The sequence below is a fragment of the Harpia harpyja genome, chromosome 8 (genome assembly GCF_026419915.1).
Source record: "Harpia harpyja isolate bHarHar1 chromosome 8, bHarHar1 primary haplotype, whole genome shotgun sequence".
NCBI classification, from domain to species: Eukaryota; Metazoa; Chordata; class Aves; order Accipitriformes; family Accipitridae; genus Harpia; species Harpia harpyja.
The window spans coordinates 9,801,874-9,826,600 of record NC_068947.1 but is presented as its reverse complement, the minus strand read 5'-3'; the positions used below and the strand labels follow the sequence as shown (position 1 = coordinate 9,826,600).

Sequence of the window (24,727 nt, the reverse complement as noted above, 5' to 3'; positions counted from 1 at the left end):
AACTGTAAGAGAAGGACTAGAGATTTGTCCTGATCCTAAACAAACGATGCCATTAAGGAAGTGGTAAGACTTGTCACATGGCACAGCAAGTACTTGTTCCCAATGCAAAGGAGAAACAAACTTGCATGTCCTGGCTGGAAAAGGAAAATGCACAGTCAGCAGTCCCTTAGTCCTAGATATGTATTTAGAGTATTCTCATTTTCCTGAGATAGTGTTGCTAGAAAACATAACAGCTTAGAAAGATGACATCCCAAATTTGATTCAATATGCTAGGCCTGGTATACCTGATACAGTAATGTCTGACATTTATCAGGTTCGTGTTTACCCATTCTGCTCTGAAATACAAGTTCAGTCATATAACCATAACCTCTATTATCTCCAGGCTCTGAAGGCTAGCAGAAAATATGTTAAAGGATATACAGGAACAGATGCCAATTCTGATCCATACTTGGTACTGTTAAATAACGGAGTGGTACCAATGTAACATGACTTGTTACTTGCTGACATTTTATTCAACAGAAAACTGAGAACAAGAGTGCCTGCTCCTGAGCACCTGTTAGGAATTCATGTCAAAGTCACAGCAACCAGCAGATATATGGGAAAAAAGACGGGGTGGGGGGAAGGTGAAAGGAAAACATAATCTGGGGTACTGGGAGCTGTCACTGTTTTGTAAAAAACAACTGTGAGAATATCTATAATGAAAAGCAATGACTGCAAACAGCAATAATGTCACAAGAAATATCCTGTGGTCAGAGACAAACTTGAGGCACCAGGTGGACATATGCAGAGGAATAAGTGACACTCTCTCTAAAGGAGGAGTACCAACACAGCGATTTTACCTGAGAAATTCTGACAGCCAACAGCCACAGCAGGTTGAGATGAATTAGTTTCACGACACAGCACAACTGGAACTAACAGACTTGCTGCCATCTGACAGCAAGAGTATTGATACTCTGCGAGAGATTTCCAATACCATGAATCAGTCCAGAGTACCTTAGAGACTAATTGAATGTGTGCTTGTTCATTAAGTTAGATTAAGTTAGTATCTGAACTTCCTTATTATGTTAATGTTTAATTTCAAGATGCAGAGGGAAGTTGCTGAGAACCATGTCTTTAAGAGATTCTGGCTTGAACCAGTTGTTAAATACAAGCTACGAAGTGCAATGCTCTTGCTACGAGCTCACACTCCGAGTTAAGGCAGATCCCTATCAAACTCCATGGTGCCTGCTGGTCGCAGGACAACCCAGACACATGAAGGAGACATCTTTTTTACTTCTGTGAAGGTGAAAGCCAGACCAGGAAAAAATAATACATTTCTCATTACTTTTTAAAAAGCTAGTAATTTTCTCTGTTTCTTTTAGGGTACCCATTACTATATTAATGGAATAGTTTAAAGCATCCCCTCTGAAAGATCAAAAGCAAAATATCCCTATTTTTTATAAGGGAAATCTAGGAACTTTGCTGGAGCTACTCGCTGCCTCCCCAGCATATCCAGAGTGATTATGCCCCAGAAATGCCTGTATCTGTTGGCTGGCTGTAAAGGAAGCCCAGACAACTAGCTCCGGTGTAGACGTCTGTACCACTGCTGTCTAAAGTTACATGAGATGATTCGTATTAGAAACTCACAAGATGAGAAAACAGAATTAACGATCACTTCCCAAAATCCTGGTTTATCTGACCAGCTGGGCACTGGCTGTAGCTATACAACAGAGGCAATAATAGTGTGTTTCCTTATACATATTCCATTCCTGGTGTTCATGCCCTTCACATTCTTGAGTTGACATGTTTCTGGACAGGTACAACTACTGTGGGCCACATCTTCTCTGTGATTATCTTCATACTTCCAACCAAAGGCACTGAAGGAGGGACAACACAACCACCATCAGGCCTAGTACTATGAGTCACAGCTTTTCCACTGGCTATGAGTTACCCATTGTTCTGACAATTACTGTAAATAAGTACTTAGCAGTTAATTATTAGATATCCATGCTAAGTTAGAAGGTTTTTAGATAGCATCTCCTTTCTTCTGAAACAAGAAAACACTTGATCTTGCCTGTTTTGTTCTTATTTGAAAGAATCAGTGGTTATGGCTGAACTTGAGCCTCCCTCTAAGAGTTGTCCTTTATCCAAAACTGTGATGACTGAGCACAGGCACACCCAAAGCCTGGGGGTGCGGAGCACATAATGGACACCATGGTAGTTGTAAATCTTCCTCGAAGAGAACCCAAACTGCAAGGGAGTCTGAGGGATTTGAATGACACATAGCGACAGCGTGGTGAGGACACCAGTGTGTATTCCTGCTCTGGGCTAGCCTCAGAGATGCTTCTCTGTTCCTGTGCCTGTTACAGCACAGAGGTTTGGGTGGACAGTCAGCAACAGGGATGGCTTTAATTAGCCTAAAAACACTGCACTGTAAGTAAGTGGGTAGTTCAGAGTCTGAGTGACAAGCAACACAGCTATCTGTTCCATAGGCTAGGGGAGACAAGAGATGTTAAAGTAGATCCCCCCCTTTCTTCATCATCGCTGCCCTAATTTTCTTAAGTTCTTTCTAAATAAGCCAATACATCCATCCAGAGCCCAGCTCTACAGTGACTAAAGCAGAAATTATTTAGAATTTATCAAAAAGTGTTACTTCTGGCTCTTTTCCTCACAGAAAACATAATTACTCCTAAAGCTTTGTCCTCCTTAATTCACAGTAAAAATATAATCTTCGGAATTTAGTTCTGCTAGGTGCTTTTGTGTTACTTGTGCTAAGGACATCACCAGCATCTGACAGAGCTTCTGATTAGGAGTCATCATCCATAAAATACGTACTAAGTTAGAATAGGTATTTGCAGTTCTTTAAAAAGTGTTTATATATTTCCATGACCTTTGGTTTTCCTCTGCTCCTATGATAACATATGGATTTTACATTGGTGAAGGAGCAGAGATGTGTTTGATGTTGCTGTACACCTGGAGCTGTGAGAAAACTGAGGGCAAAGTCTTGTCTCCAGATGAGCACTGATGGCCGAAAAACCTTGAAGCTGAGCATATTGGCCTCATGTATAAACAGTGAGCAAAGCATCACCAGGGACGACAGTTTACTACAGGGTAAATAACAATTTGTTCACCTGTGTGTCAATCTCCTGTCCTAACATCAAGATCCTCCTCCCACTTCTTCCCACCTTCCGTTACATTCTCCATTGACATTCCAATAGTGAGAGCACACAGGGCAGCAGTCCTGAAAACAGTCTCACACATAGCACACAAATACCTTTTCCCAAACAAAAAAATATTCTGCCTTTGTGGAAGTATTTTTTTCCTCCTCAATGAAAAGGCCCCAAGCTACTCATAAAAATTTCCGCTGAGATTCAGACCATGTGCAGTGCACAGGTGATCACCAGGGGAGTATGGCTCGAATTTCTTCAAACTAAGGGTGCTCTTGAGCCCATAAAGGAAGAGATCAAAGAAATACTATGTGCTGGGTTTAGAGAGAGATATGACAGAGTGTAGTTTTGTGTTTTTTCTCTCTGCTGTCTCCAAACTTCACTTTCACCACAGCTTTTTAGCTACAGCCAGAGTGTCAGGCTCCCAGCACAACGCTGTGTGCAGCGGATGCTGCCTGGGACAAGAATGCCCAGGGCTGGTCCCCTTGGATGGCTGCCAGAGTGCTGCTGCCAACATAAGCCGTAGGAAAAAAGGATATTTTTCTTCCAGTTTCTCCCTCTGTCAGACCTGAATAGAATTTCACGGGACACAGAAAAGCATACATCTTTACCCTCCAGGACTTTTTCCATGCTAAATTTCAACTATCTGTTGCAAACAATCTATGAATTGGATTTCTGCAGGCAAAAGATTTACAAGAAGCTTTCGCAGTGGTAACTTGGCCAGCCCGAATCAGGAAGTTGATACTAACTGCTTCCATTGCAGGTGGGTTTGTTCTCAAAGGATAAAAGAGCCTCGAAGTTTGGGTGTGAATAATCATGCCGTGTCAGCGTAACACTTCAGAAAGGGAAAGTGTAAGGAAGGGACAAGTGGGAGTGGGAAGTACACTAAGTGGCCAGGCAGAGAGGTGTTTGCTCTCCTCTTTGAAGCTATACCCCATCTGAAAAAAACATTGGCTGAGAAAACCAAGAGAAAAGGAAAAAAAGCTGGATGACAAGGAGGAAGATGAAATACTTGGCAAATAATTATTTACAGAATTAGTATTCTCTTCTAAAGTTATAAAATGTGGTAAGCTTGGCTTACCCTGAGGCTATAGGATAAGTGGTAAAGCCATAGCTGTGTCTGAGGAGTCTTCAACTGTAAGCCTTGTCAGCTTTTGGATTGTATTACTGCACATTAATGGAAATAGCGATCTGGGAAATGCAGTAAGAAAAAATAGGTACCTCAAACCTCATAAATAGGGTTTGGAAAATAAACTGGTGGCAGAATGAGGACAAAATAAAGGACAAAGTCAAGAATGAAAAACGAAACATAGGATGAAACTAAAAGGCTGAGAATATAAGAAATGCCCTAATGGGTCCACCTAGCCCTACTTACCCAACAGGGGATCAACAGACTGAGATGAATAACGTGGCCTTCCTGGGTAAGGATATTCTTTGCATTCCAGGTATGCTGACTCTTGTGATTTCCCCGAATGTAGAGAAGCTGACTGCATAATTTGTAGTGAAAGACTGTATTTACACCTTTACAAATGAAAATGGAGCAGTGGCAGTAGGAGATAGTATAGAAAGTGCATGAAAGCCTAGCCACTCTCTGCAGTCAGTTCCCCTTCCACTTTCCCAGCATCTACATTTGTTGTGCTAGGGATGCTCCACGGCACAGCCCTGCCTATTCTTTCCAGTATTTGTTTATAATGATGTGTCGTCCCTGAAATGGTCTCATTTCTTTTTGAACCTGCTGATACTATTGGTGTCCACAGCCTCCTGTGGCAGCAAGTTCTCAAAGTTCACTATCCAGTGTGCATGTATATTTTTTTTAAAAAGTACTTTCATGTATCTGTCTTAAACTACCTTCCTACTTGTTTTACCAAGCACACCTTAGTTTTAGTATTGCAGGATTTGGTGAACAGCAGTTCTGCCTTCACCTTATCTACCACCTTCATGATTTTGTAAACCTCAACCATATCCTGCCTCAGGTGTCTCCTCCACAAATTGACAAGTCCTTTTGACCTCTCCTGGCAAGGCAGATGGCTCATCCTTGGTTTCTTTTCATTGCCCTTCTCTCTCTGTTCCTTTGCAAACTCCTTTGTGTCCTTCTGTAGAAGAGGAGGCCTGAAATGTCCCAACCCTCCAGCTGTGGGTGCACCAGAGCTTTATATGGAGGGAAAATGACACCTTCTGCCTTGTTTTCATGCCTGTCCTGATAGGCCTAATATTTTATTGGCTTTTTTTTGACCATCACTGCACCCTGCAACAATGGTTTCAGAGAACTGCCAGAGTGAGTCTGAGGGCTCTTTCCAGAGCCGCAACTGCCAGTTCCAAGTTCAGCATCATGCAGGGATGGTGTAGACGAGGATTTCCTCTAGATGCAGTATTCCTTGCCATTTATCTACACCAAAGCTCCTCTGGGCACTTACTCTGCATTGCGGGGCCCTTCTGGAGTTCCTAATTATTAAGGTGGCACCTGCCACCTCAAAATTGCTTAATAGGTTTCTACAAAAGATAGTAGAAGGGTGAGAAATGCAAGAAGAAAGATATGAAAGGAAAATATAATTGGGCTTTTTTTCAGTGGTAGTACATAGCATTTTGATATTGTCCTTATGATGTGATTTTTAATTATTTTTCTGTATATAGGTGCATGACTGTAGCATATGGTTGCAAATTTCTGTTTAGAATAATGATGAAAAGATAACCGGAATTTTGAGTTGGTTTTATTACCTGGTTTTATCCCCTGTACATCTTGTAAGATCTTTTTAATTTAAAAAAGTTTCAATAAAAGCATCATGGAGAGATTTCCTCCACAATTCTTAGTATTTAATCCATAGCCATCAATGAGGAAAAGCTGCAACTGGGGAGAAAAGAAATAAGCATCTCCGGTAATTCAATCAAGATTGTTCACAGGTACACAGTACACAAGGAAGGGGAAAATAACCAGAATGGCAAGGAATAGCTAAAAAAGAAACTCCATTAAGTAGGAGTTTGTGTAATTTTTAGCTTTTCCCCTCTCTTTTGATGTTGCCAGCTGTCCCTACCTGGGACTGTTTCACCTTTGGAAATTGATGTTGAAGGGTGACCGTGAGCTTCTGTGGCAGTATCAGACAGGCTCAGCTTTGGGTTAGTTTACTACCTGTCTTCAGCAGTGTTACTGTAATTTATGTTTAATTATGAGAGTGGTCTAATTACAGATGAGGAACATGACATTTTCCCTTACCCTTCCTTGACCAAGATCTGGCTGATTACTTGACCTGGTGCTCTCGCCCAGCTGGGTGGCTGGGTCACTATGAGCCAAGTGTCCAGTGAAGGGGATGTGGTCACCATGTCTGAAGGGCAGTGAAAAAAAATTCCTCATTCAAAAGAGGCAGCTCTTAGCCGGTTGCCTGAGGAAATTACGTTTATGCTTTGCCATGTTCACATATACATACAAGCCTGTATCTTTCCCAGGAACTTTTGAACCTGGGGGTCAATTTCAACAGAATTAGATGGGGGCAAGGTACAGATCCCAGAGATAAGCTCCAACTGTCCTTTGAAGATAGGGGGCTGCAGAAAAGAGACCTGATAGTGTCTTCAGTGAGGAAGGGTGGCAGTGAAAGTCCACTTCCCATTGAACAATGGAGAATTGACACCGTGGAGGAACTTAGAAAAAACTCCACTAAGGAGAAAAATGCAGTTGGAGATTTATCTTCCTAGACAAACATCACTCACCTGTTAAGACATGCATTTGTGGGAAACCCGGCCTCCTTAATTACGGTATGGCATGACTTGTGCAGCGTGCTACACCCGAGCTCTGCAGCTGCAGACTGCCCTGCCACACAGTAGATTTCCAAGCAGATTTAATTATATACTTTTGTAAGAAGTTATCCAGACTTATTCAGCGTTGGCTGATGGCTTTTTAGGGTTCTTTTGACCGTCATTTTTTACAAGGATTGAAAATGTCTGTGTCTGTCGTGATCAAAACATTTTCTCTTTTCACTGCAACCAAAATACATTTCATTGCCCAAAATACAAACTATTTTCAGTTCATAGAATTTGCACTCCTAAACAAGATGGCAGTTTGTCAGAAATCTGGTAAGCCTCCAACACTCTCTTACGAAGTACTAACAGTTCATACTCATCTTCAGTGTCAGTATCATCCTCAAACTTTGTAAGAGGGAGTGAATTAATACCTGGGTTACAGATCAAAGTACCCGGGGCCCTGTTATACTTGGAATCTGAGGCACAGAATTTGGTGGTTCCTACATCTTTTGGATTACAGAACACTGGCAAACCCTTAAAATTTCTTGTTCTTCATCACGTACCTTTTACATCCCACTTTTAAATGAAAACGCTATAAAGGCTGTTTGGATGTAACTGATAACTATGGTTCCATAAACAACCTTTGAACAACTTACCTGTCCTGTGGCTCACCAATGGTGTGCAGACCACATGCACACACCCTGCAAAGACCGCAGCCATGTAAAACTTGAAAACACCATAAAATTTTAAGAAATGGGTTTTCTAGTGCCCAAGCCGTCACTCAGCTATTTGTTTGGACTTTAAAATAAACTTTGGAGTTAAACAACAATGTTGGTTTGCCTAAAAATACACCTTAACCTGGCAGTTCAGAATCTGACAGACAGGCAGCTCAAACATGTGCAGTGGTTTGGGGAAGGCTACTAGGGATTGTAAAGCATTTCCCTCCTGCGAATAGTCAGTGTCCTTTTCTTGCTACTTCTGTATGAAGAAGTCCCTCTCCTAGCCCTGACACGACTGATGCCCTGAACTGTTTTCAGACCAACCATTATCCTTGCCAGTAAAACATTCCAGGTCTCAAGTGTAAAGTTTCTTCTGCTTGTGTGTCAAACATTATTGTTACATATTTTTAATAAGATGTTAGATGTGCGTATTTCAGAATTTAACCTTAAAATTTTAAATTAAAGCCAGAATCTGTAAGGAGGAGGATACATGGGTGAAAATCAAGAATGCCTACCTGTGAAAGGGAAAGGGAATGACTACTTTCAAACTGGTGGCTGAAATTCATGATCACAAACATATCTGTATATGCATTGCTTGGATGGTCATAATATTGAGTATTGGCTGCTGGCAAACTTACGCTCGTATTTTCTTGAGCCCATTCAATCTGAAACTGAGTTACAGCATAGTTCTCGTTTGTTCTACTAATTGCTGATGTAGTGGTATCCTTGCTGCTTTTGCTGGTTCAGTATGCAACTTTTTATGATACAGATCTGCACACAAATCCTCGTTCAGACAGATTCTTCTCATGCAACTCCAATGGTAGGTAGCACCCGTTTTTGCTCTCCCCCTGCGCTGAATGTGGACAACTGACATGTTTGTAGGCTTTCATAGATTCGCCTTGCTTCTTGCCAGCCTAAGCAATAAATGCTACAGCTGCTCTAACGAGCGTGTCTTTGCTCAAGAATGGAAAAAAATAAAAAAAAAAAAATAGGAAGCTCAACCCATCAGATAAAGAAGCAGCTGCTACCCTCCTTCCTGGAAGGCAGTAGGACCCTTCAAGTAGGCTAGATGCCAGGGAATGAACCACCTCTCTCAGCGAAAGCCCATTTTTGTTCAGTGTCTTCCAAGAAACTACCTTCCCACAACAACAACTTTAACTCTTCGACCTGTGCTCTGAGACCCCATCCATTAGCAGAAAACCATGTTTACGTGCTGTGTCATCCCCAAACGGACCCAAGTGCCCTCCAAAGTTCTTAAAGGGTTTGCTCTATTACAATATTTTGGCCCCAAGCCCCCCCATGTATTATGCTTGGTATTCCTTGTTTTCAGTTTAATCTGTCACACCCGGGTGATGTGGCCTGGTGTGACTCTCACCACTCGGCATCCAGAGGAAGGTGAGACCCCCGTGAAGTGATGCTGCTGGACTGGCAAAAGCATTTGCCTCAGCCAGGGAAGGGATCTCTTACAAGCATTTTAATTCCTTGTGTGTTTTTCTATCATTTTTTCTTGTTAACTTCTAATGATGGCTCCACATATAGTCAAATAACAATTTCAGCTCAAAACATAAGTGAACACTCACCCATATTCTAAAACTTACTACTGTGAGGCCTATGTGGTACTCAGCCTGATGGCCTTGCAAAAGCAAAAAATGGTTGCCCACATGTTTGGCTGTGTGAACAATCTAAATACATTGGCTTTTTGTTTACGTTCCAAATAGCAGATGGTGTTTAAATATTTTTTAAAGGTTTGTATGGCATAGAGCACAGCCTCATGGGAATCTCTCACCTTATATGTTACCATTGTTCAGGAGATCGATGTAATTATTTTCACTGCTTTTCTTATTTTTTTTTCTTTTGAATTCATCTGGAGACAGGAACAGGGTGTTCTTGGTGAAGTGTTGTCAGCTCTGCATTTTAAAGCTAACTTTTAAACCATTTCATCAGCTAATTCTGCTTTGACAGGTTTTTTCTCAGTGTGGGGAACAACTATATAATTTACCTTTGTTAATGAGTTTTAAGAAGCTGCATGTGTGCTGAAGTACTTTGGCAAAAATAAACACTTTGTAAACTGCAACAGTTCCTGGCTAATTCCTTCAAAAGAGCTTTGCTTTCTTCTACAAACCATCTAATTCAAAACTTGGAAGAGCACACACATGCACCTTAACATGTCTTTCGTATATAGTTTTCTGTGCGACATCTCAAAAATCATGGAACACACGTGTCTCAGACACTGTTTTTAAGTGGCTGTTAAGAGAAACGACAGCCACCAGCTACTTGCCCAACTGGAAGAGCACTCCCAAAAGGTTCTTTCAATGCACTACTTTTAGGGCTAACAGGATGACTGTTTTCCTAATAACAAAGACGGTTCAAATCGTGCTCCAGACAATACTTATATCCTCTTGGGGGGGGGGAGGGAAAGCACTTCAGCCGCCCCTGGACAAAGCCCTACAAGCCCAGTTGTGCACAGACGTTCTTTATTACTACGGCCGCGTTTGTGAGAACGGGAAGGGACGCCTGCCGCTACAGACCACGCCTGGGCGTGCAGCCGAAGCGCCGTACCCCTCACCTCAGCAGCGGCCTTCGCCACCCGCTGAGGCAGCAGCAGCAGCAGCAGCAAGTCTCCTCTCTCCCCTCCCCGCACCTGCCCACGCACCACACGCCCACGCACCACACGCCCACGCACCCCCCCAGCCCCGGGGCCGCGCTCCCCCCCCCACACCCCGCGGCCTCAGCGCGGCGGGGCCGCCGGTCCTTCTGCCGCCGGTCCTTCTGCCGCCGGCCCCCCGAGAGCCGCTGGCGGTCAGCGGACGGGCGGCGGGGGAAGGTCGGTACCTCAGACCTGCCCGCCGCCGCCGCTCCCCGCTCTCCGGCCCGGCCGCGCCCTCACGCACCACAGCCGCCGGCACCGACAACCGCCCCGCCGAGCCCCCTCCCCGCGCCATGACGTCATCCCAGCCCGCGCCTGCGCACACCGCCCCGACCGCCCCGACCCCCCGAAACGGACGGTGGGCGTGGCCCCGCGCGCGATTCTGGCGGGGCGGCGGTGGGGGGGGGGGGGGAAGGCGGGGGGGGAGCGGAAGCGAACGCAGCCCCCCGCGTGCGTGCCTGCGTGCCGCGCCGCGCCTGCTCGGCACTGCCGGCGCGCGCCCCGGCGCCCGCCCCCGCGCGCGCCCGCCCGCCTGCCCGCGCTCGCTCCGTGACGGCTTTGCGTGACGGCGGCTGGGAGCGCGCGCCCGCCCTCCAGTAAAGCAAGCGCCTATCGCGGCCGCTGCCGCTTCTCCTCCTCCTCCTCGCGCCTGGGAGCGTAATCAACGGCCGCGCCTGCAACTCCCCGCCCCTCCCCCTCCCACTATTATCCTCCCTCCCGGCGCGCGCGTCCCCCCCCACCTCCCCCCGCCCGCCCGGGAGCGCGCGGCCGCCCGCTCGGCGAGGGAGCGAGACGGCGCTGCCGCCTGCCGCCGGCCCCTCTCCTCCTCTCCTCTCCCCGCCGCGCCGAGCCCCTCCATGGACCTCGCGCCGCCCCGCTAGCCGGAGCTGCCCGCCCGCCCGCCGCCGCTGGGGAGTAGCCGGCTGAGAGGGGGCGGGAGGGGGGGTGGGGTGGGGTGGGGGGGGCGGAGGAGGAGGAGGAGGAGGAAGGTGGGGTCGCGGAGTGTGTGACACGCGCGGGGAGCGGCGGCTGCGGCCCGCGGCAGGAGGAGCGGGGAGTCCCGGCGCGGCCGCGGGAGCCCCCGGGCGGCGGCGCCTCAGGAAGGTGGCGGCGGCGGCGGGAGCTGCCGTAGCGGCGGGGATTTACCGTGGTGGTGGCGGTTGGCGCTGACCGGCAGGGGAGCGCGCCGCGCGGCGGGGACTGTGCCCGCGGCCCCCCCCCCCCCTCACCCGGGCCGCCGCCTCCCGGGCTGATCCCCCCCCCCCCCCCCCCCCCCCACGCCCGGACCATGGCCGACGACGACGTGCTGTTCGAGGACGTGTACGAGCTCTGCGAGGTGATCGGCAAGTGAGTCCCGCGGGGAGCGGGAGGCGGGCAGGGCCCGGGCCGGGCAGGGCGTGTGCGCCGGCGGGCAGAGCGGGGGAGGGGGCGGCGGTGCCCCCCTGCCCGGCCCCCGCCGCCGGGAGCCGGGGGAGGGCGGGGGGAGAGGGATGCTCTGCTCGGCACCCACCTGAGTCGCCGCTGCCGCCGCCAGCGGGTCGGTGCGGGATATCCGGGTTCCCCCCCGTGGCCGGTGGCGGTGAGACGGAGGGTGCCTCCGCCGCGCTGCCCACCTTCGCGATTACACGGGAGGCGGAAGGGGGAGAAGTGACCCCATGTTTCTTCCAGCCACCATGATTAACCAGCCACCTAACCATCGCTCAGGCTGGCTGCAGCGAGCGGCAACCACTTCCCACCCCTTTTCTTCTCCTCCCCCCCCTGTATCCCATTCCTGGCACACCCATCAAGGATTGCCTATTGGGGAAGGGAGAGGGAAGATATCTCCCCGTAGATCCACCTATTCACTGGGTGTCTGCATATCTGTGCGCCAGGTGTTGGGTTTTCCTCCTCTTTGCTGCATAATAACCAGCTGCTTAGTGGCAGTAATAGTGGCGCCGGGGTTGTGCTCGGTTTTCGTCCAGATCTTTCCCTCCGCTCTCATTCGTGTGGAAATAGAGATGTATAAGGCAGCAGGAGTGCTTGGCCTTTTGAGTCGTCTTATGCAACTGCTATTAAACCGATGTTCGAGGCTTGTGTCGAACCTAGGAGTTGAGGTAGTTGCTGGCGTTCCCCAGCAGCCTGTTTCGGGCTACCGCTGTTGTAGGGTGGATGAAAATGACAGTTCAAGTCTCAGTCTGCGTAATCGCACTAGGAAAATGCATAGAATCCCCCCAAATCAGATTTGTGACAAAGAATTAAAGCTGAACTCCGTTCCCCGCCCCCCGCCCCCCCATGTTTTTGTGACCGCTCGGTTTCAAAATCCATTTTTTATTTATCCATCATCTTTCATGTGTTTTATGTAGTTGTGTCTGTATTGCAAAATGGACATGAAAGATGTAGCAATATTGTGACTTCCTAATTTTCCGTACGTTTCTGATTCCGAAGCTGAGATTGCTGTGGAAGCCTTAGTAGTGACACTGTTCAGTGTGTTTGCATTTTTTTTCTTCCTGACAATGAATTTTATAGGAATAATTGTTCACCGTGTTTTGATTATAAACAAAGAATTTTTTCTGCATGTGTTCTCTTGTCCGCTCTCCAGCAGTATGCTTTTCAGTTTATATCAAGTGCTGTCTACTTTCAAAGCTGGGGCTAAAAATAATCTAGAATTAATCTTTCCTCAGGATTCTACTAAAATGCTAATCTTGGACTTAGCAGGTGACTTTGTTGTCAGCAGAAGTTTCAGCACTCAGTTCTGTCATTTCACAAGGTGTTACTACCTTTCTCATAACACAAACAACTTTTTAAAATATTAAGCTTAAGGGGCCTTGTTTGCTGTCATAAACGGAAAGCGATTGCTTTAGCTTAATGCTGGTTGTTGGTGAGGAGCTTCTGTAGCCGAGAAACAAAACAGTTATTAAACATGTTTTGAAGACAATTTTTGGCACACTCCTTTCACAAGAGGTTTTATGCTAACCACTGCAGTCCACACACTCTTTTATTCATACCTGATTACCGTTAGAAAGAAGGTGCAGTGATTATGCGTGACCGCACACCCTTTTAGAGAATGGGTGATTCACAGGGGTCCAGATGTTTGCACATCTCAAATGACTTTTTGTTTTGTGATTGGAGAATTTTGAAGAGAGAGCTCAAAAACTGTGGATTAGGTATTAGCTACAAAAGTTCCACATGAGATTTAGGTGGTATAGATAGTGTTGTGATATAACTAGATCTAACGGATAAATATTGAATCACAGTAGCATAATGATGCCAAGAGCACTGTAGCAAAAACAGGGTGGATCACTGAAAATAGCAGCAGTGATGGTGTGAAGGGTTGATAGCTCGTTGTGATTGCTCAGGCTTTTCCACACAGATGTCATGTCAGTCCTCTAAAAAAACATTTAAAATAAATACACAATTTCATGTACGGTTGTATAAGGAGTGTTCCTGTTTCTTTGCAATACTACTCCAGGGAACCAGGGATGCAGCATCTTTATTTAGCTTACAGATTCTGGGTACCACCTTGCCCATCTTTAAGCAACTTGAGGAAAGCTGCTGTAAATCTGCTTTGAATTGCTATGTATGCATCTTACTAAACATCCTTCAGTGAAACATCCACTAAATGTCTGCACATTCCTGTGATTTATTATTGATTGATACAGTAATTTAGTTCTTGCAAATAGCACATCTGGCCCAGATTTGCGTTTCAGACACATGAAATATTAAAACGTGTGATTTATCTTTCCTAAATAGTTAGTTACCACTGTCATTTAAGGTAGTAAAAAGTATTTTCACAAAGGGTGTGGGAAAGAGATCTTTGCCTGTAAAATGTCTGAATGTTTAGTCAAAGTTCCCATACAATTTACTAGAGAAGTAAGGAGAGAGTTTCTTAGCTGACAGCATGCGGCCCAGTTTGTTGAGGCATATTCTGATCTTTAGGATAAACTTTAAACACTTTTACATACAATAAACTGGTAAGACTTACTTCATGTGAACGCAGTAATAATAGCTTTTGGTGTGCTGGAGTGTGGAACAATTACAATGCAATAGTGTATGAATGAATTGATTGGAATGACAGTGATAAGCTGTTTATTATGTGATATTTAATGTGTTTAAGTTCTGCAAGCATGCATTTTCCATTTTGAATGGGTGCAGGAGAAAAGAAAGGCCAGGAGGGGTAAAGAGAAATTCTAGTTCATGTTTCCTTTAAAAAAAAATAAATTAAGGGAAATCTTCATTTGCATATATTTCCAGTATACCCTTCCATCACTGAAAGCTATATGGAGATAAAAATTGGAATAATAATCCCAATTTCTTGTTGAACTTTAAAAAGTGGTATTTATGACACTAACATTAGTCATGTAGTTTACCTTACCAGATGTGTTATGTTCTAGGTTACTGTCTTGTCTTCAGACTTGGCTGACACAAACACACTTCAAGCAAGAAGTAAATTGGGGATTTATAGATTAGCCTTCAAAAATGTGTTAACGTATCTCAGGATAACTGGTAGTGATGAAAACCACAGGTGTGCCATTTTTTTTCAAACTTGCTTCTAGGTAACTTTGAAGAGATTCTCCCTGTATATTGGTTGAGAAGTACACAATCTAAGCCTTTTGTTATGTTGATCAGACCATGCGTTTGATTGACAGTTCACAGACAATAGTGCTAAGTGTACTTCTTTATTAAAATATTTATTGAGAACGCATTGAGTAGTTTATAAAATGTAGTAGTTGTAGAGTTGAAACATCTTGGGTATTCATCTGCGGTGAAAACTGTTCTGAGTTTATTCATCTGTGGTGAAAACTGTTCTGAGTTTATCAGAGGAGTTCCATATACACATAGCAGCAGTTTTCTTTATGCCAAAGAGAGAATGCCTGTCTTTAGTTGGTATTGAATCTAGAAGACCGAAACATGGCTTTTATGATAGATAGAGTCCTTCTTCTGCAAGGACTTTATTTTACATTATCTGGTTTTGAGTTTCTGCACCTCTTAAGATTCATGTCAGTTTACGTTAGCATTAGAGGAGTACCATAAAGATTGTCTGATCTTTCTGACAGTAGGATTGCAAGTTGCTTAAAAATTTCTCCAAATTTTTAAGTTGTAAATACTATGTGATAAAGTTGATAAAAGTTTATTTGTGTTTAAAAGGGCATTGATCACAACTGAAATCAGTAGTTTTCATATTAATAGTCACTTAAACTGTAAATTTTTGTAATTTCATCTTCCATTTGTGGACCATATATATGTACAATCATTGTGCATAGTAGTAGTGCAGTTGTTGGTATTTTTAATACTAAAGTATAATGTGATGATTGGTGCTAACACTATTGTAGCTTTCAGGACATTCTCTGCAATATGGCTGGGTTCAGTCTAGTCCTTTTCTGCACTGCACACTTGAGGATTTTGGTTTGTTTTCATCCTCCCTTCCCCTACAATGGGATGATTCTCTCTACTTGGGCTCTTCCATCTAGTAAAGAGGGGTTAAAGTGCCTAGAGCCTGCAGGTGTTCCTGTATTCTGCAGCCTACCAGGACTGCTGGAATACTGCAGGAGATTTGAGGGGAGGTTGCAAGGTCTTGGGGCGGGAAGTGGGACAGGGGACTTTTTTGCACTGAAATATGAAGGCTTGTATCCCATTGAAGTCAGACAAGGGGATGGTGGTTGCAGTTCCATCCTAAGCTATTACCTTGAGATGGAGATGCTTTAGATTTATGCCCCAGTCAGGGAGTGTTTAGGAAAGGGAGGAGAGAGCTCATGGATTTCTTGTCCAAGAAATATTTTAATAATTTTAAGTATTGTGATAACAAAACTGTGTAGAGGTATTTTGATGGTTTCAGTGATATTGTTTTTTCATTATTGCCTCCATTTTCTCTGCACAGGAGTGAGAATACTGTTGACTCTCAAATGTTCTTTTTCTCTAATACACCGCTGAAATTTTGCATCTCCTGTAAAACCGATGCAAATAACTAATGGATATAGTGTTGACAAACCAAATGAAAATGTGAAACAACTTTATTATGTACTCACTGTTTGGAAAGGGGGGAGAGGCAAGGGAACTTCTCTGGGATATGGAAAGTGATTTGTCTAGCTTAGCTTTTGAGTTTTTTAGTACTGTTTGAAATACTAGTGTACTAATAGAACATTCTCAGCTCTTTTCTGTGTTCCAGTGTTTAAGAGTAACAGATTATAATGAATATTTGATTTAAGCATGAGGTCATAAAGGGCATTACTTCAGGAAAATAACAGTAGATTATTTGAAGTGTATAGTTGCTAGAATATCTCCTTAGCTAAGCTATTCTGCTATGGATTTTAACTGCAGTAGTGACCTGTTTCTACTTAAGAGGTTCTGTCTACTTCGGAGGTTCAACTGTAGCCGAACATGGGGTAGAATTAATATACCTAGTTGCAGAGTACAACATTTTAATCAGTACTCTCCATTTGTGTCCCTTTTTCTAGTGTTGTTTTGATAAGCAGCAGCATTCTTGCATACATCCTTATGATGTGAACAAGACAGCTGTAATGATTGGGAAGTAGAGGCTTGCTTAAGAGGGGAGTTTGAAGGAACTTCATCTAGGAAAACGCAAACAGAGAAAGATTGTGCAAGGGCTTTGCAAATATGTTTTTGTGCTTGAACACCCAAGGGAAGGAAGCCCTTGAAGATAAGAGCAGATGACCAAATGTGTGCAGACTAGTCCCAAGTGATTTGAGGCTGAAAATTAGAAGATTTTAGACCAATTTACTACAAAGTTGTGGGACGAAAAAAGCTACCTTGTCTTAAAGATTTGCAAAGTTAAGAGTTTGATCTTTTTATTAAAATAGTATGAAACTTTGTTGCCTTCAAGAATGGGGGCTAGGCTTTAGGACCCAAGTGATCCTTGATAATCATTTCAATTCAAACACAATGCTTGGGATAAAATGCTTCAGCATAAAGAAATATTAGGGAAAGAAAAGACCCGTATTTTATGTCAACAGCCACTCACCTACTCAGCCCGCTGTCTGATACAGTGGCCTTTTTATAATCTCTTATGCAGATGTCATGACAATGAACGGTAGTCGAGTAGTATTAACCCTAATATGATGTTTCCAAAGATCACTTTTCAGAAACCTGTAGTCACATTAAATGTGCCATCTAAAGAATGGTGACTTCAGAATTGAAAGTGGTTGCTGTTAAAAGTAGGTATTTTATGCCAAATTATGGAGCTAATAAAAATAACTCTTACGAATCCTCCTTTCTTCCAGGAGTGAGTACTTTTTCTTAATATACAGTGTGAAAATGTGTATACAGGATATATTACATGCACGGCCAGAATTATCATCCCTAGTCGTTTAAAAAGTTAGACTGATCTCTTAAGATAGTGTACTAATCAAGTAATATGCACACTGAAAGAACCCCAAGAAAACCTTTTCTTTTTCTTTGCGTATGTCAGATAAGCATGTAAGAGGATACCTAGATAAGGCATCCAAAGCATGGCTAGAGAGAGCCTTCACTTCAATGTAGCTGTAAACTGAACTGTGTTTTAGAGTGTCAGGTTAGTAACTTCTTTTAATAAACTTCTGCTGTATTCAGAGTGAGTTACAATGTTTCTTTGGAGATGTCTATTGGTAAAAGGAATGCCTCTCCTGTCCAAACAGAAGTCCACAGCAAGCTTTGGCATTTCAGTTACAATAGTGTTACTAGTGTTTAAGCCCCATTCTTACCAATATCTTTTTCTGAAATGGAAACAGCTAAATAAGGTTTGGAATAATTTTTGGAGCTTGACCATAAAAGACCTTTGCATTATAATAGACTATTTCCTAATGTATTCTCAAATAACAGAAGTGACCCTCCCTTGGTTAACAAGTGCCTTGCTCTTTTACTTTCATACTTTTTTGCTAGAATAGGGTACAAAGGGGTAGCCAGAAAGCTACTACATACCTTCTGTCTTTTATTGCAACATTCAAGGTACAGTGGGGCTGTACTTTCCTTCCAGCCTTAGGATTTGTCAGAATTCTTGTATTGTCAATATTTTGTCAATTTCTATATTGACTTAGCTTTTTCAGAAACCAATACTTAAAACATGTCTTCGCTATGTGAAGACATTTATAATTGATGCATAGTTCTCACACACTTACAAAGTTCATTGTGTGCCCTTTAAGTTCTGTATATTTTCCTTCCACCAGAGGTTTCTAAGTAGCATTTGGTTAACTAGATTTTCACTTGGCTTCTTCACCTGTTTCTTTGGCTACCCAGTGGCATGTGTAACTGCTTGCAGGTACTCTGATTTCATTTTTGACTAACATCCCCATTTTCTTTTCTGGGCAGTGTGGACATAAGCAATTATTCCTAGCATTTAATACTGAGTAAATTTCCTAGGATACGTGAATTAAGAAAGCTGTAAAGAACTTGCCTCTGAACAATTTTTAGGAGTAAAAGCTGGGGTCTAAGTCTTGTATGGGCACTTAAACTGGTATAAAATGTGTTCTGTTTCAGTTCAGTTGTTTAGGAAGCACTTTCAGTTAAGTTGAAAAAACTAGTTTCATCTCATCAAAGTGTCAGTTCTGCTGTAGTTGAGATTGAGAAACCCTTACCATTTTAAAGTGTGCCTTTCCTAGGGCACACATGATTCTTAGCTAATTCATGACTTCATTTAAACTCACTGTTACCAGGGTTTGGAAGGTAGTTCATGTTTGGAAATTTTTGATCCAAAGAGCTGTAGGGGTAAGGAAGAGGGTCTTAGCTGCAGTGAGGCTGAGGCTTCTCAGGTACAGTGGCCTTTAAGATACTCAGAACTTTATGAAATCTGTCTCTAGATGTCTTCTTACGTGGGTATGTAAAGTATCCATTTTTCTTTTGTGCCTTCAGGATTCATTATGGACTTTCCCAGTATTAGAGCAGTTGTCTCTTTTTTTAATAAATAAATAAATAAACCAAAAACCCCTTACAAAGGTGGTCCCTGTTTTTCACCCTGAAAATTCTCACCTCTTCTGCCTTTTTGATGGAATACTGTAGTGCTCTTTCCAGAGGGAAAAAAAAAAATGGAAAAAAAGAAAAAAACCCAAACAAACAAAAAAACCCACCACAAAACAAACACAACAAAAACCACAACAAAACTAACCCACAAACCAAAAGAAAAAAGTTCTTAGTATTTCTCCTAAAGGGAAGTTTAACTTGTCCTGACAAGATCTGTAGACATGTTCCTCTATCTTCTTTATTCTCCCAATTTTGTTTTGGGGAGAGGGTCTATGAGTAAAACCTTTGGCTGCATTCCTGATGTTCTAGCTTAGAGAAGCCAGCCAAAAGGGTCTCCTATTACTTTACTTCTACCCTGCTCCAGGGAAATCCTGCAGCTGTTGCTGCAAATGGAGTTGTCAGCTGCCCACTTTTCTCCTTTTTTTTTGTCTCCAGATGTTGTTCCTGATACTGAACAGAGGGGAACAGTTTTGAACTGTGGGAAAGCACTAATTTACACTCGATTAGAGGGATCTATACACCTGTAAATGGAAGGCACAGCAAAGAAACAAGTGAGGCAATCTTATCTCCCTTCTCCAAACCACCATTCCATCCCCGTCTTACTGGTTAGGAGAAGATGATATAGAAGGTGGGGGTGAGGGTAGCCTGGGAACATTAAAAAAAATTTAGGGAGTGATAGATTTAAGTGATAGGATCTTTCCTGCATCCATACCGATCTGACCTAGTAACATTTCCTGGAACAGAGCAGATCTTTGTGGAGCTCTTTAGTTTTGCCAGGGTTGAATTTGAATTCAGCAGGACCAGATAGGTTGGGTTCAGATGGGTTTAGAGAAAACATCTGTCTGGTCAGCACTGGTCTAGCTGTAGAGCAGCTAACCAGGGCAGGATTTGAGGTGAAATTCTGCATATCCATAATCCTGCAGCCTCTTTAAGTATATCATGATTCCTGAAGGAGAGCTGTATCGAGTTGTAGCTGGTCTGTAGATTCTGTAAACATGGTGGTAGTAGCCTTTCTCCTCTTTTTGCCCCTGTGTGAGGCACTGTGGGAGTATATGAGTACAATTTTGTAATGTGAGCTGAATTAAGTTTGCTGCTGCTGGAAGAGGGAAGTCTTGCTCTCTTTATGTGCTTCCATGCCTGCATGATCTACCCTTCCTCTTTACCAGCTTTAGCATTTGTATGATCTATATAAGTCAGATGCACTACAAAAATATTCACTTGTTGAATGGGTTATTCTGCTGTTTTCACTGGTTTGACTAGACCTACAATGCAGTCAGGGCTAGCTCAAAGTAGAAGACTTAGGGATGGAGAGAGATAAGGTGTGCAGGACCCCTTTCCTCTCGTCACCTTTGACAGCAAGGAACTACTAAGGCCATATCCTAAAATGCTTTATTGTTGTTTTTTAAAACATGTTTGGCTTTTTTGCATAATAAGCTGGAAGATAGCCTCCAAACGCTTTCCTGCAACAATCCAGAAAACTGCATGGAAAGGGGAGGAAAAAAGGGAAAGATTATTTTTTTTTAAGGAAAAAAATAAGTTGCATATTAACAAACAATTATTAACATACACACACACAAAAAAACACACTTAATTGCTTTTATGTTCTTAATTTGCTTCTTCCTTCTTTCTATACACATAGAGATTCCCTGTAATTAAAACCAAGCACTAACTTTATGTCAGGACCTCACCTCATTCGGGATTTAAATTGGATACACAATAGAGTCAAATTAAAATTAGGAAGGCAACTGTAAATCTGGGATTTTTATTTTTTGAATATTTGAATTAACTCTTTGAAGCATATTAGCTTATAACCTGGTCAGATGCTCTTCAAGTGTGCATGTGTTTTGTTGGGTCCTTCAGGGCTTAAATATTAGCAGTTGGATGTCCTCTGAAGTGCAAGCATGCTTAATGTTTGTGAGTGCTTCTAATTTTTATAGAAAACAAATCTAAGTCTGTTACTTCTGGTTCTGATGTGATTATGTGCAGAAGTACTGATAGCATATTTGGGAAAATTCAATAAATTCAAACCCAAAAGTTTCCTGAGCTACCTTTTTTCAGATTTTGTTTTGCTCTAAACCTAAATTTAAAATGAATTGCATTGATCAAGAACTTGTTTCAATTAAAATTTTTGCTGGGTGTTTGGTTTTGGTTTTGGTTTGGTTTTGTTTGTTTGTTTGTTCTTTAGGAAAAGTTCTGTGTTAGTATATCTAGATCAAGTTTAGAGTGAAAAGTACCAACTTCTGCTTACAAAAACCACTGTTTTCCTTTCTGCAGCCCCTAAACTAGAGATAATTTCTTCCTTGGTGTGTTCCTGCAAGCGTCTTAATTCAGAGCTTCAGCACTACAGAGATGAAAGCAACAAAACAGGCTTTTAGGACTGAAGGTCAGACAGAGCTGTTTTGTTCAGTTACAGTTGTTAGATTTTTTTTTTTTTTTTTTTTTTACTTTTTCCTCTGTAGAAAAAATGGTTACCTGTTGGCTGGGTTTCTCGGATCCTCAGCCCTTAAGGTTCAATTATCTTTAAAAGCATAGAGTAAACAGGGTGTTTAAAATATCAGGAGCTCTTTCTCTAATCTTAGATCTCAAATGTGTCAATTTTTTTTATCAGCTGTAGGCACTTCCACTTGGAAAGTATTCAATACTTCATAGCTGCCATTGAGACGAAATACTTTCTAAGCTCTTACAGTTGTATCTCCTTTCTTGGATTCTTAGTTTCTTCATTGTTTGAAGTTTTCAAATGTGAATTGTCTGTTTGCTCTGCTGGTTAGGGATATTTTCAAATAGATTGCCATCTGTAGAGTTGGTTTCCTTGTGTTGTATGTATGAAATACTTAAAATTCTCTCAGAACAGGGACTGGGAATCGGATGTCTTCTTTTTGCTTAGTAAGTATGATCATCATGGATGCTTCTTTTCCCTTCTTAGTGATCTGGTGAATATTAAATGATTCCATAAAACATCAGCTGGGAGTGTTGAGAATACCTTTGTTTCCCATATGTTCTAGCCTGGTGAGTGCTTTTTCAGGCACTGTGTGTTAGGGAAGGACTTGAATATGTGCCTCCTAATTTCGGAATGAATGTTCCAAGCACTGATGAGTGAGTAGCAGTTGCCGCTGCACTGGGCGTGGACTGGCAGGTTGGTTCTGAGAATGTGTCCCAGTTAGTAGCTAGGCAAAATATGTAGAGAAGTGTTGGTTTGGGTATTCTCTAGTTGTGAGATACTGAGCTATTTGTTGCTGTTGAGACAGTGCTTTTCAATATGCTAGGATCCTTTTGTTTTAGAATTAAACAGCAAACTCAGAAGTGTAGAATTTTAGGGTATGCTCAGGGATGCAATTTAGCAGAAAGGTGAGATCACTTTGTGAAACTTTTGTGATTCTTTCCCTGAATATTTGTCATTTTTCAGAATAGGGCTTAGTTTCCTATATTGCTAATGTATTTTTAAAAAATTTAAAGTGTTGCAGAAAATTAAGAGTTGAAAATTCTCTTCCTGAAACTGAGCCTATACACAACTTTCTAGTATTTGTTACAGTTGCAAAGCTGAGGAAAAGCATGAGAATAATACCGTCCTGAAATGTGGTTTCAGATATATGGCTGGAACATTCAGGAATCAGTGCTTACTTCTGAGAATATTGATACGTGGTAGATTCAAACACGCATATTTTATTGAAAGCTGTTTTAAAATGCTTTTTCTGATATGTGCTAAAAATTGATCTATGAAGTCATTGCATTTAAAAATAAAGCCTTACTGTGGTTTATACCTGTTCTTTCTAATGGGTTTCCAATTTTTTTTGTCACTGTTTAAAAAAGGAAAGAGAAAAAAACAACTTGAAATGTTTACTTTTTGAATAAAGCTGTAAGAATTATTCAGAACTTTCCTTTTCATTTAACTTTTTCTCTTACTCTCAGTTGATAGCTTGAGACTTTGCTGCCATCTCTAGTTTCTTGATGAAATTTATCTTGAGCTGCTATTTGGTCCTACTTTTTCATCTGTACTCTTAAAAAGACAAAGTTTGGCCGGATTTCATGACTGACTGCTGTTAGAAGAGTTTGTTTTGTAAAGCCTGTATCAGTGAAGAAGATAGCTGTGTCCTGTGTTTATTTCCTTTAGAAAACATTAGGGAGTTTCTCTAAAGAGAATTATCTTGTATTCTTCCTTGCTTCATCTTCAGATACAGCTGTAGTTAATAAGCAAACTTTCAGCACTTTTTTGCTCTTGTTTTGGCTGTTAAACATTTGCAAGTCACACTCCTGTTACTGTTCTCACTGTGATACAATACCTTAAGTTTTTAATCTTAGTTCGTTTTCTGTAATTTTAAGAGACGTTTCAGAATGGTTATGGTTTGGTTTTAGAGATTAATATGCTGTCTTATACCACTTTTATGCATATTTATATCTTTTGTAAAAAGTAGTTCTGTTCATCACCCTCCTTCCTACACCTTAGAGCACTTTCAGAATATCTTGAAGAAAGGATTATATTGGATCTGACTCTGCTTTCTCTGTTGGTTGATTAATGAATATAGAACAGTTTTATTTTTTGCTAGTCTCTTCAGTACCAACATTTTACTTCTGATTTCAGTGTCAATATTCCTTAATGTTTTTTTAAGGGTTTCTCTGCCAGTTTTCATTCTTTCAGCATTTCTTTTATAATATAAAGCTCCTCAGTAGCTCTGCCAAAGCTTCTTTCTGCCTTTTTTTCCCCACTTTGCTTTCCATTTGTTTTTCATATCAATACTTTTATATGTTGTTTCACACTGTATGTGCTGGCCTACTCTGAGATCTCATTTAGTTTTCTTCAGACTCACTGGCCTCCCAGCAGACCGTAGGATGTCTGTCAATCAGAATTTTGCTCCCATGGAAACTGGCTTGCTGCAGAATCGAACTACAACTTCAGTTTCTGAAATCAAAACTAACAAAAAGTTTCTCTAGTCCTCATAGTTACAAGAACCTTTGAAAAAGTGTCATTATTACAGTTTTATCTTTGAATTTGCAGCCAACTGCAGGCCAAAGTGTTGCGACCTGGATTGTTTTCCTTAGAGGGAGTGGTACACAGTAACCTGTTTTGTTACTGTCTCCTGAAAGTCCTGATGACAGTTCAGGTACTTAGTATGTGATAGTCGTCCCCCCCCCAGTATTCATAAAAGCTGGGGGGGAAAAGCTTTTATTCTAGCAGGTTGACTGTGCTTCCCTACCCTCTTGGTTTGGGGGAAGAGCACACAAGCATGTTTTATACCTAATAACTACAAACTTGCTCCAATCTTTCCTGTATACTGTAACTAGCAGAAAATATTTTTTATATTTTTCTACTTTATCTAATCTCTGTGGCTTTGGGGCGGGTGGGGGGTAGTCCTCAAAGAATAATTAAAAAATGCTTCTTTTTTTCTCCCTGCTACTTCTGTTAAGCTGCTGCTGGTTTACAGGATAACTCTTGAAATCTCAGGAAATGGAAACTTGCATGCCTACTGCCCATGTTCAAGGTCCTGTTACTTCCAAAAATATAAGCCTCGAAGGGAAAGCAGAAAGTTGTATCTCCCAAGTCTGAAACTCTAACATATCTTCTGCAG

The 24,727-nt window shown here is 42.3% G+C and overlaps 1 protein-coding gene and 1 long non-coding RNA gene across 20 annotated transcripts in view; one reads left to right on the top strand and one right to left on the bottom strand.

The window, feature by feature from the left end:
* The window catches only part of LOC128145289 (uncharacterized), a 59,175-nt gene extending 47,232 nt beyond the window's left edge, over positions 1-11,943 (bottom strand). Inside the window, exon 1 of the long non-coding RNA XR_008236413.1 lies at positions 11,752-11,943. This is a non-coding gene — a long non-coding RNA (uncharacterized LOC128145289). The remainder of the gene's footprint in view (positions 1-11,751) is intronic.
* The window catches only part of CASK (calcium/calmodulin dependent serine protein kinase), a 245,745-nt gene that overhangs the window by 4,228 nt on the left and 216,790 nt on the right, over positions 1-24,727 (top strand). For 4 of the 19 annotated variants that reach the window (XM_052795140.1, XM_052795147.1, XM_052795139.1 and 1 more), the window contains exon 1: positions 11,181-11,588. The exons of 13 other annotated variants lie outside the window; for them this stretch is intronic. In XM_052795140.1, coding sequence (XP_052651100.1) covers positions 11,530-11,588 — 59 coding nt within the window. In that variant the 5' untranslated portion in view covers positions 11,181-11,529. Of the gene's footprint in view, positions 1-11,179; positions 11,589-24,727 lie in introns of those variants that run through there. 2 more of the 19 variants (XM_052795128.1, XM_052795148.1) reach the window with 2 other exon arrangements.